The sequence below is a fragment of the Lynx rufus genome, unplaced genomic scaffold (assembly GCF_022079265.1).
Source record: "Lynx rufus isolate CCGP_SWC_20201006 ecotype Redwood Valley unplaced genomic scaffold, mLynRuf1.p SCAF_11, whole genome shotgun sequence".
In the NCBI taxonomy this organism is placed as follows: domain Eukaryota; kingdom Metazoa; phylum Chordata; class Mammalia; order Carnivora; family Felidae; genus Lynx; species Lynx rufus.
Genome location: NW_025814825.1, coordinates 43137811 through 43156110, shown reverse-complemented (window position 1 = coordinate 43156110; position 18300 = coordinate 43137811). Strand labels below are relative to the sequence as shown.

At 53.2% G+C, this 18300-nt stretch overlaps 1 protein-coding gene across 4 annotated transcripts in view; it reads left to right on the top strand.

Moving 5' to 3' along the window:
* The window catches only part of SH3PXD2A (SH3 and PX domains 2A), a 234714-nt gene that overhangs the window by 146814 nt on the left and 69600 nt on the right, over positions 1–18300 (top strand). For 2 of the 4 annotated variants that reach the window (XM_047072698.1, XM_047072697.1), the window contains exon 6: positions 9605–9633. In XM_047072698.1, the coding sequence (XP_046928654.1) occupies positions 9605–9633 (29 nt within the window). Of the gene's footprint in view, positions 1–9575; positions 9634–18300 lie in introns of those variants that run through there. The other 2 variants (XM_047072700.1, XM_047072699.1) reach the window with 1 other exon arrangement.

The window sequence follows — 18300 nt, the reverse complement described above, 5'->3', positions numbered from 1 at the left end:
CCAAGCTCCTTCTCCAGCAGCCCCTCCCCTCCCCCACCCCCAACCACTGGGCCTGTGCAGGGCTCTGTGACTAGGGTGTGGGGACAGCAGGATGGGCTGAAGGCTCAGGCATTCTCTCACCTTTACCGAGCCTACTGTGCACGGAGTTCTTCATAGGCGTTAACTTGTTTTATCGTCCAGCCGTCCAGTTAGGTGGGTCCTGTTGGCCTCTTCATTTTACAGAGTGGAAGTAAAGACAGAGACACTCAAGAGAATCTGGCAGAGCTGGGATTTGAATCCAGGCAGCTGCACACATATGCATCCCCCCACATGAGCCAGAACAAACCTTCCTGCCAGAGCCACATTCAGTGCATTGAGCCAGGCCACACTGTCCAGTGTATCAGGCAATACACTGTGGCCATTTAAATTAAAATTTTAATTAAATAAGATGAAAAGTTGAGTTTTTGGGTCATACTAGCCGCATCCCAAGTGTTCGACAGACCTAATGGCTGTGGCCGCCAGATTGCACAGTGTAGATAGAGGCCATTTTCATCATTGATCACAGAACTCTATTGGGCAGCTCAAGGTGGGGCACCTCTAGGTGTTGGGGACAAAATTGGGACATTCGGTGCCATTTGGAGTCAAAATCAGAATGGGCTTTCTGGGCTAGAAGGTTGTGAGACACCGGAGAGGGAGGGGGGTGGGGGGGTGGGGAGGGCTATGCATGAAGAGGCTAGAAGCACAAATAATCCTGAGTTCTCAGCCTTGCTTCCCCACTGCTAGCTGTGTGGCTCCAGGCAGGTTACTTAACTTGTCTGAGCCTCATCTGTAAAATGGGCCCAAAGCACCTGCCTTGGAGACAACATCAAGTAGATGTCAAGGGGGGCCTGGCCTGTCTGGGTGCTCAGTGCTTGTGCATTTGTGATGTGGATGGAGTTTGAGAAAGTCTGGGAGATGCAGGGTTCTCTTGCTGTAAGAGGCCACCAAATGGGTCCCAAGAGCCCAGGCCCTCCCCAGTGGTGCAGGTGAGCTGCGTGCCTAGGAGAAGCTTGGGGCCTTGCTTGGAGCATTCTTTCCCATGGAGGTTGAGGCAGGAGTAGGCACAGCTGGGCCTTGGACAGGCTCCTGGGCATCTGTAAGAAGCAGAGTCCTTAACCCAGCTCAAAATTAGGCTAGGGCTGGAGAGCGTGCATCGTTACCGCCAAGGAGCAAACCAGAGTTCTGCTCAGCAGTGGGGCCCCAGTGTGTGGCACACCCGCAGATCAGGCGCACTCCTGCAGAAGGGGCTACTGTAGCTTGGGGAGCAAAGTGGTCCTCTGTCTGCCCTGAAACAAGTAGCCATCCCAGCGCCTGAACCGGGAAGAGCAGAACCGCATGGAAACTGGATTCTCAGCCGCAGAGCTAGTGCTGCCACCTCGTGGGGAAAATCTTCCATTACAAGTGTCATCCCTGGGTTTCTCCCAACAAGTTTCTTCTAAAATCTAAGCTATTTGCCTTCATTTGAGTCCAGCCCCAGCTGGATGTCCTGCCCACCGCCCTCCCTGCCCCCCCCCACCGCAAAAAGCAGATAGCCTCCAAGGGGTCTTCTCACCCTCCACTCCCAGCACACAGACACATGCACCCATGCACAATCCCATATCCATTCCTACCCCTGCCCCTTTGCTCACATCGTCCCTTCCACCCCAAACTTCCTTCCTGCCTCTGTTCTTTTTAAATATTCATCTTTCCAGAGTAGCTCCAGAGCCCCCTCTTCTAGACAGCCATTCCCAACTGCCCCGGACCACTCTGACCTCCCCTTCCTCGGGAATTCCTATACAACAAATCCTTTGGACTAGGCTTTGGGACATTTCATCACAAAGTGACTGTATGTTCTCTTTTCCTGGGTGTTGGTCTTGTCACTCCAGCCAGACGGTATACTCTGTGAGGGCAGAACTGTGTTTCTCACCACCCTTCTGCTCAGACACAAGACTGGGTTTCAGCCACCCTTCCGTTCAGACACGGACGGGTGGGTGGACCGACAGAGCACTGCTCTCCGAGAGACCGGGAGGGCCTGCACACATGGAACACCCTCTCTGCCCTTCTCTCTGGGAACTTTGCAATTGAACCCCAGCACTGCGTTTTTCACTGCCCCTTCTGCGGTTCCCCAGGTCTGGCATGAAGTCCCCAGAAGTCCAGGGAGACCCGCAGCTAGGCAGCAGAGAGCACAGGAGCTCTGGTAGCCTGTGGGGGGCTCACACACCTTGTGGCCAGAGGGCTGAACAACCTGGCTTCCCCTCTAGGAAACCAGCTTTGTGCCTGCATCCCCGCCCTGCCCCCTCCTCCACAGACTGCTTGTCCGTCGACACCTGGGTGGGACTTCTTGGGATGCACACAAATGGGAACCCAGGCCTGTTGTTCTCATGGTCTTGAGCTGGCCCCCCTCCTGGGGCAATGGAGCCAGATTCTTATGAAGTCCATACCCATGAATGGGCCAGTCAGCAATTCCTTTATCCTGGCCACCATCCACACTCAATCTAGCCCCTGCTGTGAAACCAGGCTCTTGGCCAGGGGTCCTCTCCACTTGCCAGGTACTGCTGTAAGAGCTCTGCACATTATCTCGGGTCATCCCCACAACAAAGGTAGGATACTTGTATCCCCCCTTTGACAAGGGAAGGTGTAGGAAGGTTACGGAACTTGCCAGTGTCACAAAGCAGCAAATGGCTGAACCGCGCCCCGCCCCACCCATACTTTTAACCCTGTACTCTGAGGCCTGGATACAGTGGAGCCATCCCCAGTCTGGCAGGACGCTAGGGCCTCTGCCCAGAATGGTGAGTCCATTCAGAGGAGACAGACAGCGAGCGCTTTGTTTTTCTGCCGTGGACGGAGCAGGGGCAGAGAGGCTCTGGGGTGTTCGGGAGATTAGCACAAGGCCTGGGAGGTTTCTGGGGTGTGGGATAGCCCTGGCACGGGCCTCTCTGGGACTCAGCCTGGTGTCCCAGACCCCTTCCCTCCCCAGGAATTCAGCTTTTTCACCCAGGGCAGGAATTCCGGCCTCTCTCGACTGTCCACATGGCCACAATGGGGCCCATTCTCAGGACCCTGGAAAACACTGATCATGTGGAGAAAGGACGGATTCTTGTTGGACACAAGGGCCCTCAGTGCCACAGTTTAGATCAGGGCACAAATGGGGGCAAAGAACAGCATTCATGCCCCTCCTGTCTGTCTTCCCCAGAGGTCGCTGCCCCTCGGGACCATTCCGTGCAAAGGCTCTCAAAAGCCAGAACAGAAACCCAGCTAGGGGTTAAGTGGGGTGGGAAAATCCCCCAGCATTCTCCAGACCTCAGCTGACCTGAGGTCCCTTCACTCAGACTCTCCTCGATCGGCTCCTGGACCGACATATGCTCTGTCCCACTGCACTGGTTTCACAGACAATTAACAGGCTGTGAGGGCGCCTGGAGTACCTTCGGTTAGCAATGGAGAAACAGGTCCTGAGCATTTGTTAATGTCTTTAAAACTTTTTCTGCCATGGTAACAAACTTCCCATCACAAGTACAGGTAGACGAGTAAGTAGGTAGACATCTGAGACAGAAGTTCCAATAATTACTTCACTGTAACTGACTCCATCGTCTTGTCTGTCTTCTTAAGATGCTTATTGGGACATACTAAGTTGGTTTCAGAACTCACTAATATAATAGGTCGCAACGTGTCATTTGAAAAGCATTACTTTGAAGTGGCTTGCCCGGGTCCACGGGGGCAGAGCCGGGCCCAGAACCTGGGGTCTGTTGATGTCAGTGCCAGACTGGTCACTAGCTCTCTCCCATCCTGCCCCCTCACCGTCTGCCTCATCTCTTAACAAAAATCTTCCTCCAGTCACACTCTGATCACATCCCTCCCTGGCTCTGAAATCTTCTGGATTTCACAGAGGGACATCAGCTTCCCACCCCTACACCCACCCACCCCCTGCCCCCCAGCCCAGCCTTTCCCTGCCCCTCTATCTGCTCACCCACCCAGTTTAACTCTTCCTGTTTGGAGATGCTTGTTCCTGGTTCTAGAGCTTTCTACTCTTTACCCTCTCCATGGATCCAAATACTCCCCAGGCCTTCAAGGCTCAGCTCAAAGTTCACTGCTCCTGGAAGCCTGTCTTAGATGTTCTGCCCAGATCTCCCTTTTCCCTGCACTTGAAGTAGAACCACACCTGTGCTTCTTGGAAGGTCTCACAATGTCAGGTTTCTCCTGCCTGTGGCAGGAGCTGAAAATGTGCTTACTGGTGGATAACGGCAGTCAAAGATCGTTGTTACATATCTCAAGGGCTCCATGTCACTCCCCTGGTCACAGCTGCATACCCTCACTCCAGCCTCCGTGTTCTAGGTCCAACCCGTGTCCCCTGAGACCACTGGGCTCTCAAGGTCACCCACGGCCAGCCCTCTGGCAAGCCAGCAGGCCTCTCAAGCACTTCCCTGCGGCAGCAGGCCCTGCAGATGGGCATCCTGGGCCGAGCAGCCAATGTCAGCCAGCAGACAGGAGGGTGAGAACATCAGGCTGGAGGTTCGGGCGTGCGTGTCCTTCTCTGCCAGGGCACTCTCTAATGGAGAGTGGGAGGGAGAGGGGGTGGCAGGCGGCGGAGGGTACGGCCCCTGCAGCACGCAGAGTTCTGCCTGGCAGGGACTCAGCATCCTTCCACAGAGCTGGCCCGACCACACTGGCATTTTCTCCTATTCTCTCCCTTGCCTCAGCGGCGCTTCCTGGCTTTGCCTCTCACTCCGGGATCCCTGATTGGCAGGATTCCCCCGCGAGAGCCTGCCCCCGCCACTTGTGCATCCTTTTCTTGCAGCCCGTTGCCTGGTGGGCATCAGTGGGGGGTGAGGGGGGGGCACTTCATCAGAATGTCACTTGAGCTTCAGGGCACTGGGCAAACCACTTAAGCCCTCAGGACCTCAGTCTTTTCCTTCCTAAAATGGATTACCACCACCTCGGCCTGTTTGAGAGCACTAAAGGTCAAATGCCTGCCGGGAATTTTCAAGGGAGGGTAGAGGGTGGAGAAGCTTGCGCAAACATAGGTGTCCAGCAGGCAGGCGTTGTTAACCGCCTTTCCTGCGTCCAGCCTCTTGGTCTTGACTGTCTCCAGCCCAGCGCTCTCACTAGCAGGTCTGCAGAAGGAGTGCAGCATCTCACCAAGAGAACTGAAAGTGGAAACAAAGGAAAAAAAAAAAGTGACCTACCTGGGTGCCATTGGCGTGAAAATGCAGGACCTTTACATCTTATGGTTTGGGGCTTAGAGACTAGGCCACTCTGGGAGGTTAAAGGCATCAGTGAGTCTAGGCATGCCAATCCCTAGGGGTCAATGTCTCCCTGAAAATATGATTGTTGTTGCCAGATGAGCTCTGTTCAAATGTTCAGTGTGTAGAAATGGGCTTTTCGTGGGTGGACTGTGGTCAGCAGAGAGCATAGTGCTTGTTTTGTGTCTGTAAAAGCCCCAGCCTCTGAAAACGAGGCTGGAGTCGCCCCTACCTGGTACCGTGCTACCATCATCATGGTGAGGTCCTTAACAAGAAGCCCCTTCCTTTTGTTTCTGAAGGGCTCTTGCAGATGTACGTTTAAGCAGACCTTGGCCATTTGGGTAGCAGCCTGGGTCGGTTGCAGGTATGAAAGACTAATAGCAAAGACAATTTATGTGGCATTTTCTGTGCCGGGCACTATGCTCGTCCTTTTATGCACACTGTACTTTTCATCTTCCCTAAATCTTAAGGAGTTGGAACTATTATTACCCTCATTCTACAGATAGAGAAACAGAGGCTCAACATGACCACCCAGCTAGCAAGTAGTGGAGGGCTGAACTGGGCTCTGTCTGCTTCCAGAACCCGTCCTCACTGGGCATCCCAGAGGCAGGGCCAGGAGCTGAACTGTTTATACCCTGGGATTGTGGGGGAGGGGAAGTGGGAGGCCTCAAGGAGTCCCCGTTGAAAGGAAAGAAGGGCGTGGTGCTGGCTTGGAAGAACTCCACCCCTCTCCCTGAGCCAGGGCCAGACCCATGGACCAGAGGGTGGCCCACTGTCCCAGTTTGAGATTTTCCCAGTTTGACCCCTGAAATTCCCATGCCCCGGTTTGCCTGGGATGGCTGGTCACTGTACCTGTGGTCTTTAATCATCCTCCAGACCAGCTGCAGAGGAGGCTGAGTGGCTCGGTGGAACCTTGTCAGGACCCAGCCAGGGAGGCCTTTGCAATTACATTAGCTTCTGGCGATGCTTGAGGGAGACTGGCCCTCCCCTCCCCTTCTGCTTCCTGTGGCTCCCTGGGATATAGTGATTCAGCAGCAAGCAGGAAGGAGGCTAGACTGTGACCTGCCAGAGTGGAATCACCGGCAGGGTGGGGGCTGTCAGTACCAGCTCAGGGCAAGAATTGGAGCTAGGAGGGCCAGCGTAGGAGAGGATCTTGAGTTGTTAGGGGGCTGGACCCCAGCAGAAGGCCCTGAGGCCCTGTCCAGGGCAGCTGGAGGTGGGCGTGCCCTGCCTTCCCCCACCATGCCCTGGTATGTGAGGGATGGGGGAGTCCCAGCCATTGGATACCTGCCCAACCAGACACCTGCAAGAGGTTCCATATTAGGGCCGTGCCTGCTCGGGCTGGAAGCCAGATGCTGTGTGAAGGATTCCAGTACCTGCCATTCCCACCATTCAGTCACAGCCCGGCCACTGCCAGCGGGAGCTCCACTCCATTGACCCATGTGCTTCTCAGGCCCCCAGGACCTGGTGCTCCCCCTTCCTTCCTTGCACGCACTGCTCCAGGGATGGCAGCATTTAAGGATTTGAGCCCCAGAGCAAGGCCTGTGTTCTCAGTGTCCAATCCCAGCCTCAGCTACCCACCCTGTGACCTTGAACAAGTTGTCTAGCTTCTCTAAGCTTTACTCTCCTCACCTGCAAACCGGGAAGCCACACCTCCTATGGGGGGTCCACGTGGGAAGGGCTTATACTTTGGTTAAAGGACAGGCAGGCCGGGGATCTGTCTGGAAGCTTCTTTAGCCCTGCAAGCCCATTGTCCTTACTAAGCAGAAGTGTTTCTTAGTGGTGGCCGGTGTGCTGAGACAAGGGTACAGGAACTACAGTGCCCCTGATGCCACTCCTGCCTGTCAGGTTGTGGTGAAGGAGTAGAGCTCTTGGCCAACGCTTGTCAGAGGTGCAGACTGTGTGGTTGATTGGGATGGGACTCCACATCTGAATTTATAACCAGCTCCCCGATGATCCTGTTGAATGACCAAGCTAAGTATTGCTGACTTGGGCATATGGTGCAGAAGAGGCACTTAGCACCTGTGAATTATGTCTCCCTCCCACTCCCAAGCCTCAGTATGCTCCCCTGTCCCTGATCATGACCTGCCTGTCTCCCCTCTTGGTGCTGTTGACAGGCTCTAAGAGAATCCTGGGCAGTGGGCAGCTGCACAAACAAGAGAGGAAGTAGGTGGCTATCACTGTGAGGAAGTCACCCCCTGTCCGGACTGCTGGCAGCCAGTGGATGGTCAGTGAGCCATTGTGGTCCCGGGGCCAGAGGTCTTCTCCTGCAGGACCAGCAGGAAACTAGTGGGGCAGGGAGGGACAGCTTCTGAGTGCCATCTGGTTGCTGCCCTTCTTCAGGCCTCCCGCACTCTGTAAAAAATCCTGAGAAATGAATTCCTCCTTGGGAGTGGCAAGTCTACTAAGCAGAACATAGCCACCATATAATGCTCTCCTGACCCTCCCTGAGAATTCTCCCCACAGTTGAGCTTCAAGGGGCCCAGGCAGGCACTCTGGGACATGGTGTCTCCTGGTCTTCCCTTCTGCCCTAGGGAAATGAGCATGCCCGGACTGCCAGGTAGGGATTGGAGAGCAAATGGGAATTCCCCCACCTTCCTAACTCCTTTTAGAGGCGACAGATGCACACATCCTCCTCCACCCTACCCACCCTGTAGTTTTCATTCTTGCAGATAGGTGTATATACTATCGCTCTTCCCTAAGTTGGGCAGTCTTTGGCAGTGTCTGAACCTCTGTTTCTTCATCTGTAAAATGGGTGTGATAGGACCTTCTCTTCGTGTGGATGTGAGGATTAAAAGCATGGAATGCTAAGGAAATTCTCAAGCAAGATGGGCGGGTAGGGGGAAGGTATCAGAAATGCAAGTTCCTGGGCCTCAGCCCCAGCCAGCATTCTGATTCACTGAGGTCTGAGCCCAAACTTTAGAAAACTTAGGAGCCTAGGAGAGGCAGAACCCCTTACTTATCTTTGGCTGTGTGGGCAAATCACTTTGGTGCTTAACAAACTCCCCAGAAGTTCAAGCTCCCCGCCTAGACCTCCAGAATCAGAATCTCAGGGAGTCTCCTTGAGGCTGACTGTCTTTCTTGTGAACCTGCTGTCCCTTTCTCTACGAAATCACCTCCTTCCAGCTGGCAGACCTAGCTGGCCAGTTCACTTAGACCAGAGTCCAGCAATTGGCATTTTCTTTGATCCCCCCAGGGAAAATAAAGGCATTTCCTCTAGTCTCCAGATAGATCCACAGCCAGCCTTGCCTGAACACTGAACAGAACCTCCAGCATCTCAGAGGCCTGAGAAGCTCCCCTGAGGATTGGTGCATGGAAGTGGTTGTGGGAGGGGCCAAAGGCTGGAGCAGGGGCAGGATTTGGGAGACAGCCCCATCCTGAGTCTGGGTTAATTCCTTGCTGGAGGGTGGGGCAGGCCCCAGCCTGGGGTTAGTCCAGAGCAGATTATCAAAGGTTGGGAGGTGTTGAGTTATTGCCATTGACAAGATATGAACCCAGTACTCAGAAGCTCAACTTCCATACCTATTATTTCTGACCTGGCAGTTACCCCTGCATTGTGCTGTGCCCTCACCCCTGCTGAATCTCCAGTTTCCCAGCCTGAGCCCTTAAGGAGAAAGACCTATCTGTTCAATATTCAGCCTACAGCCAATATATATCCACACCTACACCAGGCCCAGGGGATGTAATGGGAGGAAGCAAGGCACAGTGTGACCTCAGGGAGCCTTGGGTCTAGGGCAGGGGCAGACTTTAATCAAAGGGCCATACAAATCTGTGGTTAGGCAGAGGCCAATAGGAGATGAGATGGGAGGATGTTGAGGAAGACACACTGAGGAGGTGACATTTCAGTCGTGACTTGAAGTCTGAGTGGGGATGAGCAAGCTGTGCAAAGAATTGGGAGGGGAAGCGGTCCCCTCTCCAGGAGAGAGGAGTAGGCTCCCAGCGCCCGCAGGGCCTGGCTTCCAGTGACCACCGTCCAGGGCCTCAGTTTCCCTATTTACGAAGTGAGAACCTGGCCCGCCCTCCCCCACCCTCTGAGAAGCGGGAAGGTGCCCACCCAGCCCCTCCCGTCGGGCCGGCCGGGGGCGGGGCGGGGCGGGGCGGGGTCAAGGGTGCCGGAGGCGGGGTGGGGCGGGGCGGGGCGGGGCAGGCGGCTCGCGCCCGGGACCGGGCTGGCGCGGGACCTGCGGGCAGGCGCGGCGCGCAGTGCGTGCGGCTGCGGAGCGCGCGGCTCGCCGGCCGCCAGGATCACATGAGCAGTGGCGCCGGGGACCGACAGCAGCCGGCCCGTGGGTGCCCTGCAGCCGCAGCGGCGCAGTCCCGCGTCTCTGCCCGGCCCTAACCATGTCTATCTGTTGTTGCTTCTTTTTCAGGGACTATGGCAGTTCCAAGAGGAAATCAGGTAAGGGAGCCTCCGGGCGTTTTTCCCTCCAACCTCCCCTCCTGCTTTGCGCTCGCGCGTCTCCGATCCTGCAGCTGACTTTCTGGGGGCTTGTCCTTGCCGCCCGCCCTGGTCCTGCGGGGCATGAGCTCCCTTCACCTTTCCCCCTCCCCAGCCCGTGGCCCCTAAGCTCTCCGGTACTCGCACATTCTCCTCCCTCCGAATGCCTCAGGTTCTCCCGGGTTCTCCTTGTGGGAGTGGGGATAGGTGCATGGGGGATGTCGGGGTGTCTCGTGAAGGGCCCCCGCAATCCAGGCAGCCGGATCCTACCCTCTCCCCCCGGGCTGCAGTGCCTATTGCTGGGCACTGTTTTGACTTCTCCCTGGGTGCTTCCCGTGGTGCGGTGGTGATGAGAGGGTTAACGGAGACGCAGGGTTTTCCCCGTGGGAAGGTGGGGTCCTGGACTGCAAAGGGGGTCGTACTTGAGTGACTACGAGTTTTTAACGCCTGCAACGCAAACCTTCCCTTCTTCTCCCAGCTCTGAGCTTGTTCTCCTTGCTGCAGGGGTGGGGGCTCTGGGTGGTCGCAGCAGAGGCCGGGATGGGAGGGAGCGGACCGGCCCTGGCATTGGGCTGACGGGTGCCAGGGCCCACAGAGAGTTTGTGAAGGGGGTGGGAATAAGAAAATCGGGGCAGGTCCTCGGACACTGTCCTGGACGCTGACCACTGGGGTCAGAGAAGGATTCTCCCTGGATGGAGGAGGCGGATTCTGCACCTGCCTAGGTGGGGGTGGCGCGAAGTTAATTGGGGGAGGGTGGTCCCTAGGAGTTAGGGCTGTGTTTGGCGGCTGGGCGGTGAGGGGGTGGGGGCGGCAGACTTGAGCTATCTGTGTTGGCATATGTGTTGCCCGTATGGGGGTGGTGAGTTATGGGGATGGGCAGCCATCTGGGGGTTCTGGCCCTCTGGGATGTGGGAGTATGTATAAACACGTGGCTGACGTTATTGGCTCCCATGGAGAGATACCTGTATTGAAATGCGTTGGCCAGTAGATGTCTTACACACAGTAGAGGTGTGTGTGCCCATGTGTGATGGATAGAATGTGAATAGGGGTAGGTGTAATTGTGTGGTGTGTGTGCCTCTGAGTATGGTTTAGCATGTTTTGTGTATGCAAGTGTTTGCTTCTATGTGTATTGGAACCAGAAAGGTTGTGTCCTGGTTTACATTTTGGGGGGCACATGTGTATGTGGGGTTGTGTGTACGTGTGTGGGTCTTCATAGTTGTGTGCTATTAGGGTGTGTTGGCTGGTAGGGTGCTTAGGTGTGTGTGCCAGTGTTTGGGGGTGTATCTGCTTAGAGTCTGCGTTCATGTGTGTGTACCTGTTTGGGAGGTGTCTGGTGTGGGACGAGATGTGTGTGTGCATGTACCTGTCAGCTGGGCAGGGGGTGCCTCGGGTATGCCCACCCCCTAGTGCAGGAGGGTATTTCCTGCGTGAATAGGAGGGTGAGGCCGCATTATGAACCGGAGGAATTGTATATGGCCTCCGCTGTCACTTGCAGTCAGAGCCCCGGAGGGAGAACTGGGAAGGAGGGGCACACCTGGGATTGTGTTCTGTCACAGCCCGCTACCCGAGAAACTTGCCCTGGGCCTTAGAGCTGTAGTGTACTGGTTGAGCCTGGGCTCCGATTTCGGCAGCCCTTGTGACCTTAGGCAAGTGCCTCAGTTTCCTCATTTTCTTTGAACGAAGATGACAATAGACTCTACCTCACACGTAAAAGATTAAACAAGTTCACGTGGAATAGTTTCTAGAACATAATAACTGCTATGCAAGTGTAAGTTTATCATCATCATCATCATTTTTGAAGCGCTGGGACTTTGGGCAAGTCTCTTCTCTGGGCCTCAGTTTCCTGCTATAAAGTCAAGGGCTGGACTAGATAACCTCTCAGGTGCCCCCAACCTCCATCGCCAAGGCTCAGGTTCTGTGCTGCTTCCTAAATAAGACAGGGCCCCACCCAAGCTGCTTCACCCAGGGAGAGCCTCCCCCGGTTTCTCTGCCATCCATTCTCAAGCCAGGAAAAGGATGAGAGAAATTTAATTTACGTTGGCTTGCTTATGATAATGGCCACTTAGTGTCATGGTTAAAAGTTCTGGAGCCAGGCAGGAGGAATGTCAAGTCTGACTTTTCTCCTCTGAGACTTTGGGCAGATTCCTTACCCTCTCTGTGCCTGTTTGCTCTTCTGTACATTGGGTACAATATTCATACCCACCTTATAGCAGTTAATTTTACGTGTCAATGGCAGGCCACGGTGTTTAGATATTTGGCAAAGCATTATTCTGGACGTTTCTGTCAAGGTGTTTGTTTTGGATGAGATGAAATCACTGGGGTTTGAGTAAAGCAGATCACCATCCATAATAGGGGTTGGCCTCATCCACTTAGTTGAAGAAAGACCTTGATAGAACAAAAGCTGACTTCTCCCATAAAGAAGGAACTCTGCGACCAGACTGCCTTTGGACTTGAACTGTGATTCTTTCCTGAGTCTCCAGCCTACCAACCCACCCCATCAGATTTTGGGCTCACCAAGCCTTCATGATCACTTGTGCCAATTCCTTAAAATAAATCTATTTTTCTCTCTATATATACACATCCTGTTCTGTTTCTCTGGAGAACACTAATATACACCTCATATGGTTATAACGAAGGTTGTACACACTAATATATGTAAGCATGCTTAGAACATGGCCTGCAACCTAGAAAGCTCTCCCAGCGTGCTAGCTACGATTATTCCATGAGCATCTCCTATGGGCTGGCAACCTTGCATATGTTTTCTCATTTGCTGCCCAGAGGCTCATTGCATGTGGGTGGTGGGATTCACGTTTTACTGGTGAGAAACAGGCTCTGAGAGGGTGGCCGCCCACAGTCTGTGGCAAAGTAAGGATCTGAGTCCCTGTTCAGGGCTCCGCCCTGCTCTGCACTGAAGCTCACGAAGCTTCCCAGAGTCACTCCAGCCAGCAGCACTTGCATAGAGAACGTGGATGCTGTTCCCTGGCCATCACAGTTCGCGTTCTAGTCACCAAAGCCCTAGCTCCTCCTTGGAGGGATCTCTTCTTGAGTGCAGAGCCAAGACTTGAAGCCAGGCCTGAGGAAGGCAGAGGCAGAGGCAACAGGACGAAAGTTTTCAGGCAGCTAGCTTATAGCCTCTTGGAGGAGGCAGGACCGATGACCTCCAAACTGGCAGTGTAGCCCAGACTTCTCTCTGCTTTTCGTCCCTCCACTGAACCTGCTCCTGCCCACATCTTCCCCATCCCACCTTCCACACTGATGCTCGAGCCCAGCATCAAGAAGTGGTTCTTGCACCCCTGCCTTTGTCTCCCCTGCCAACCCATCCTCCACCATCACACCCTGTTCGAAGCTCACTTCTCTTCAGGAAGACCCCAGTTTCCTCTTCAGCCTCTTGCCCTCTGCGTTCTCTACACCACAGCTAGAGTGAGCTCTTCAAAGCAAGTATCAAATCATGTGCTTTTCTGCTTAAATTGCCCCAAGGACTTTCCATCCCACCCAGAATAAACTCTTTATCCCAGCTGACAAAGCCCTGTGTGCTTAGCTCCTCGCCTGCTGTCCCACCCTAGGCTGGTACCCTCCTTTGCTCACCCACCCCCAACAGTCTCTGCTCAGCCATACCAGTCACTTTCCATTCCTTAAATACAACAAGCTCGTTCTCTCCACACAACCTACACGCTTGCTGTTCCCTCTGCCTGGAATGCTGTTCCCTGATCTTTCACATAGCTGCCCCTTCTCAAAATTTCTGCTTAATTGTCACCTCAGAGAAGCCCCAGTTTTCCGGTGTTTAGCTGCCCCCTCAAATCACCTGGCGCATCACCGACCACATTCTAATTCTTTGTGGGTTTTCTTGTTTATTATTTGTGTCTCACCCCCTTGAGAGTGAAGCCATCGCTGCAGAGCTTGCATTAGTAGCAGGTCCCCTGATGCTTGTTGAACGGGCCAAGGAGTTCATACGTGCATGAACGAACATTGTCGGTCAGGAAAGAGAGCTCATTGCAGCCTCATCAGGGGACATTATCTGGGAAGAGGAGTGTTTTTTCTGGTTGGGGGCAGAGAACAGGAAACTTTGGTAATCAAGAGACAGCACTTGTGCAAAGGAGGAACAGCAGGACCAAGCATGGCTTGTTTGGAGATCTTATTGAGCACCAGCTATATGCCAAGTGCTGTGTAAGGTGTTGAGGTTACAGGGATGTGTCTGTCTGCCCTTGAGGAGTTTGCAAAGTGAAATAAGGCAGAAAAAGACAAATATATGACTTTACTCATATGTGGAATTTAAGATACAAAACAGATGAACATAAAGGAAGGGAAGCAAAAAAGATAAAAACAGGGAGGGAGACAAACCATAAGAGACTCTTAAATACAGAAAACAAACTAAGGGTTGCTGGTGGGGTGTTGGGTGGGGGGATGGGCTAAATGGGCAAGGGGCATTAAGGAGGACATTTGGGACGAGCACTGGGTATTATTTGTAAGTGATGAATCACTAAATTCTATTCCTGAAACCAGTGTTATGCTATATGTTAACTAACTTGGATGTAAATTTTAAAAAATAATAATAAATATAAATAAATAAGTATTAAGGAGGAAAAAAAAAAAAAAAAACGTCCTGTTAGAGGGAAACAAGGAAGTGACATGGTTTCCTGAGGAAGAGTCGTCCAGGCCAAGGGTACAGCCAGTACAAAGGCCCTGGGGTAGGAGCACGCTGGCCTGCTCCAGGCATGGTAGGGAGGTCTGTGGCTAGGGTGGAAGATAGTGGAGGACGAGGTGGTAGGAGGTGAGAGCAGAGAGGTGGCTGGGGCTGGGGGAAGCGGCCCAGTGCAGATAGGCCTTTGCAGGCCTTTTCAAGGGTTTTGACTTCTGCTGTAAGTGAGATGAAGAGCCATTAAGGGATTCTGAGGAGGGGGTCGAGGGGTGGGGCATGATCTGACTTAGATCTCAGAAGGATTCTTCTGCCTGGCGGGTGGAGGTGGACAAGGAGAGGAGATGGGTGAGAGGTCATGAGAATCCCAGCAGCAATGCAGGGGGAGATGCCCTCACCGTGGCTGGATTTTGGTGATTGGGTGCGGGGCACGAGGGGTTCCTGTGGGTGCTGGGGAGCACCGGTCAGTCCCACTTGCCAATCCTGTGGCCTTGGGCAGGTCCCTCCACCTGAGCTCGGCGGCCTCACCGTTCTGTTGTGTTGGTTGGGGTTCAACTAGAGAAACAAACCCAGGGGGAGCTATGTAGCAGGAGATTTCTTGCAAGGAATTGGTCACACAGTAGTCGGGGCTCACTTTGCAAGTCTGAGACCCAAGGCCAGCCTGGCGCCACGGTGCACAGGTGAAATTTCCTCTTCAGTGAAGCCTCAGCTCTGCCTGCAAGGCCTGATTGACTGAGCACTACCCACCCACCCCAAGTTTTAGGACAATGTCCCTCAAAAGAAACTGTGTTTAGAGTTCTTCCCGTGGCTACGAGGTCCTCCCTTGTACACATTCAATCCAGGGATGTTGACAGAGCACGCGGGCCTGAACTACAGTACAGGATGGTTTCAGATAATTCTTGGACTTCAGGAGCCTCAGTCCGGTGGAGGCAAGACTTATAAATAAATACACAGAAGGGAAGTGGGGTGTATGCCCGAGGCTGGAGTGGTCAGGGAGCATTTCAGAGGAGGTGATGTTGCTATGCGTTTTGAAGGAGGTATAGGGATTGGCTAGCATGACAACACTTGCCGTGGTTTTGTTTTTGTTTTTTAATACTTATTTTTGAGAGAGAGAGAGAGAGAGAGAGAGAGAGACCAAGTGTGAGCGGGGGAGGGGCAGAGAGAGGGGAAGACACAGAATCTGAAGCAGGCTCCAGGCTCTGAGCTGTCAGCCCAGAGCCCGATGTGGGGCTCGAATTCATGAACCCTGAGATCATGACCTGAGAGCCAAAGTCGGACGCTCAACCGACTGAGCCACCCAGATGAACTTTGTCACATCTGCAAAACACCTTCCCCAGAAACACCTAGAGTCCTGTGTGGTGGGATAACTGGGAACTGTAGCCTAGCCAGGTTGACACATAAAACTGGCTGTCACACCTGTAAAGTGAAGGGGTTGTCAGAGCAGTCTCCTGTCCCAGAGTGCAGAGGAGGTGGTGCAGTGAAGGGCTTTGTGCAGAGGTCAAGGAGGTGGTGCAGTGAAGGGCTTTGTGCCTGGTGGGTAGGGAGGGCCTGTGGCTCGTGGTCGTGCTTGGCTTCCTGCAGGAGCTGAGAGGGGGCTGGAGCAGGCTCCCCAGAGCAGAGGGTCCTCTCAGACCTGAAAAAGATCCAATGCTCCCCTCCCATTTCTGGAAGCTGCATTTCTCCACAGCCCGGCTGCGGTGATCTGAGTTTCACCACCAGGGGGGGCAGGCGGCCGCGGATCCTGTGGTTTCCTCTTGGCCCGGCATCGGGAATGCTTGCTAGGCAGAGGGCCTGCAGCTACTTTAAACGCAAATGAGGTTACTCAAGAGTGTTTCAAGTTTGTTCTTTTGGGCACGTGTTGATATTCCTCCTGAAATCCTGTTTACTTTATACTTTTCCTTGGAAATGTGGCAAGTTCAGTCCGACTTCCATTTTACTGATATAAAATCTGCATTATTGGGCAAAGTTAATGATGTCAGTGTTACTCTGGGGTCATTGCATAGAAGCATGTTGCTTGAAGGTAAGAGTTTAGGTTTGGGGGTCAGACGTATAGGGTTTGAACCCCAGCCATGCCATGTGTTTGCTCTGTGGCTAGCAAGTTGCTTAACCTCAGATCCTCATGCCCTATAGTGAATATGGGGGATAAAATAGTGTCTTTCTCATTAAATGTAAGGATCATCGTAGCAGAGGTCCTGGCCCGAAGCAAATTCCCAAAGAGAGCGGCTGCCACTGTTATTGTTTTGAGTTTTGATAGATCCTGAAAGGAGGTGAGAAGTTGGTCTTACCTTTGATCCACGAGTTAAAAGACCCACTTGAAACATGTATTTTCCTTTTCTAAGCCCTAGGCCTGGCCTCAGAGGAGACAGAACCTAGACCCCACCATTGCTGAGTATTCTGTACAGTTAAGAACATGGATTCTGGAACCAGAATGTGTAGTTTCATGTCCCAGCTCTGTCAGCTGTGTGGTCTTAAGCAAGTCCTTAACTTCCCTGTGCCTCAGTTTCCTAGTCTGTGAAATGGGAATGATGATAGCACTTCATCCAATTGTCTGTGGCTTGAATACAACTACTACATATGAAATGTTAACTCCACAGACCGTGCCTCACACAGTCAACACTCACTGAGGGTTAAGCCATTTAAAGAAAAAAATTTTTAATGTTTATTTTTGAAGGAGAGAGAGAGAGAGACAGACAGAGCATGAGCGGGGGAGGGCAGAGAAAGAAGGAGACACAGAATCCAAAGCAGGCTCCAGGCTCCAGCTGTCAGCGCAGAGCCCAATGCTGGTCTCAAACTCACAAACTGTGAGACCATGACCTGAGCCAAAGTCGGCTTAATAGACTGAGCCACCCAGGCACCCAAGCCATTTTTATTGTGAATAGGAAGCAGCACCACTGGTATCCAGCTGTCAAATAGGAGGGACCACTGGCCTTGCTGTTTTCCCTCCTCCAGAAGGAACCCCTCCCCGTCATATGGGAGAAGGTGGGGTGTGCACCATCTCATAATTGTTGGTAAATCTTGTAACAGCCTGGGCAGGTGGTCTTGTCCTCATTTTATAGACCAGCAGAGGTAGGTTAAGGACCTCGCCCACGGTCACCCAGCCAGGTAGACACAGGATTTGAATCGGGCCCTCCTGATCCAAACCTCTTCCACTGAAGTCTGTTCCATCTTGAACAAAGACCCAAGGGATCCACGGGTGACCAGGACTTGGGCTCTGAAGGCCTCTAGCAGACTGGGATGGGGGCTGCCCCAAGAGAATACGCCTGAGGTATCTAGAGGGAACTTACTGGCCACAAGGGGAAAGGGTTTTGTTTTTGTTTTTTTTTAATTTTTGTTTTTTTCAACGTTTATTTATTTTTGGGACAAAGAGAGACAGAGCATGAACGGGGGAGGGGCAGAGAGAGAGGGAGACACAGAATCGGAAACAGGCTCCAGGCTCTGAGCCATCAGCCCAGAGCCTGACGCGGGGCTCGAACTCACGGACCGCGAGATCGTGACCTGGCTGAAGTCGGACGCTTAACCGACTGTGCCACCCAGGCGCCCCAAGGGTTTTTTTTACAGGGTGTGACTAATATACTCTTCATTTCTTTTTGTATGAATTTGGTTTTTAATGAAGTAGATTTGCTTAAAGCATAAGTATTGGCTACTATGAAAAGTTTATCTACCCGCCTCCTGTAGAGGAAGCATCTAAGAGGGGCTGCTGTCTGTCCAAGGTGGGAGTGGGCAGAACTGGTCTGCTGGTCACACTGCCACCAAGCCCTGGAACTAGGCAGAGGTGTGAGCAGGGACATTATAAAGCAGAGAAAGTGGGTGTGTGAGGCCTCTGGGGCTGTCCTCCCCCCAGAGGAAGATCCCCGTAGGGCAAAGAGCAAGGCTGGGGCCTGATCTGCTCACCAGCCGCTCAGGAAGAGGGACAGAGTCACAGCAGACAGCAGCAGCTTTCCTTGAGGCTTTCATTTCTCTTAAGCGATTGCTGGTCCCTGGCCCCAGGCCCCATG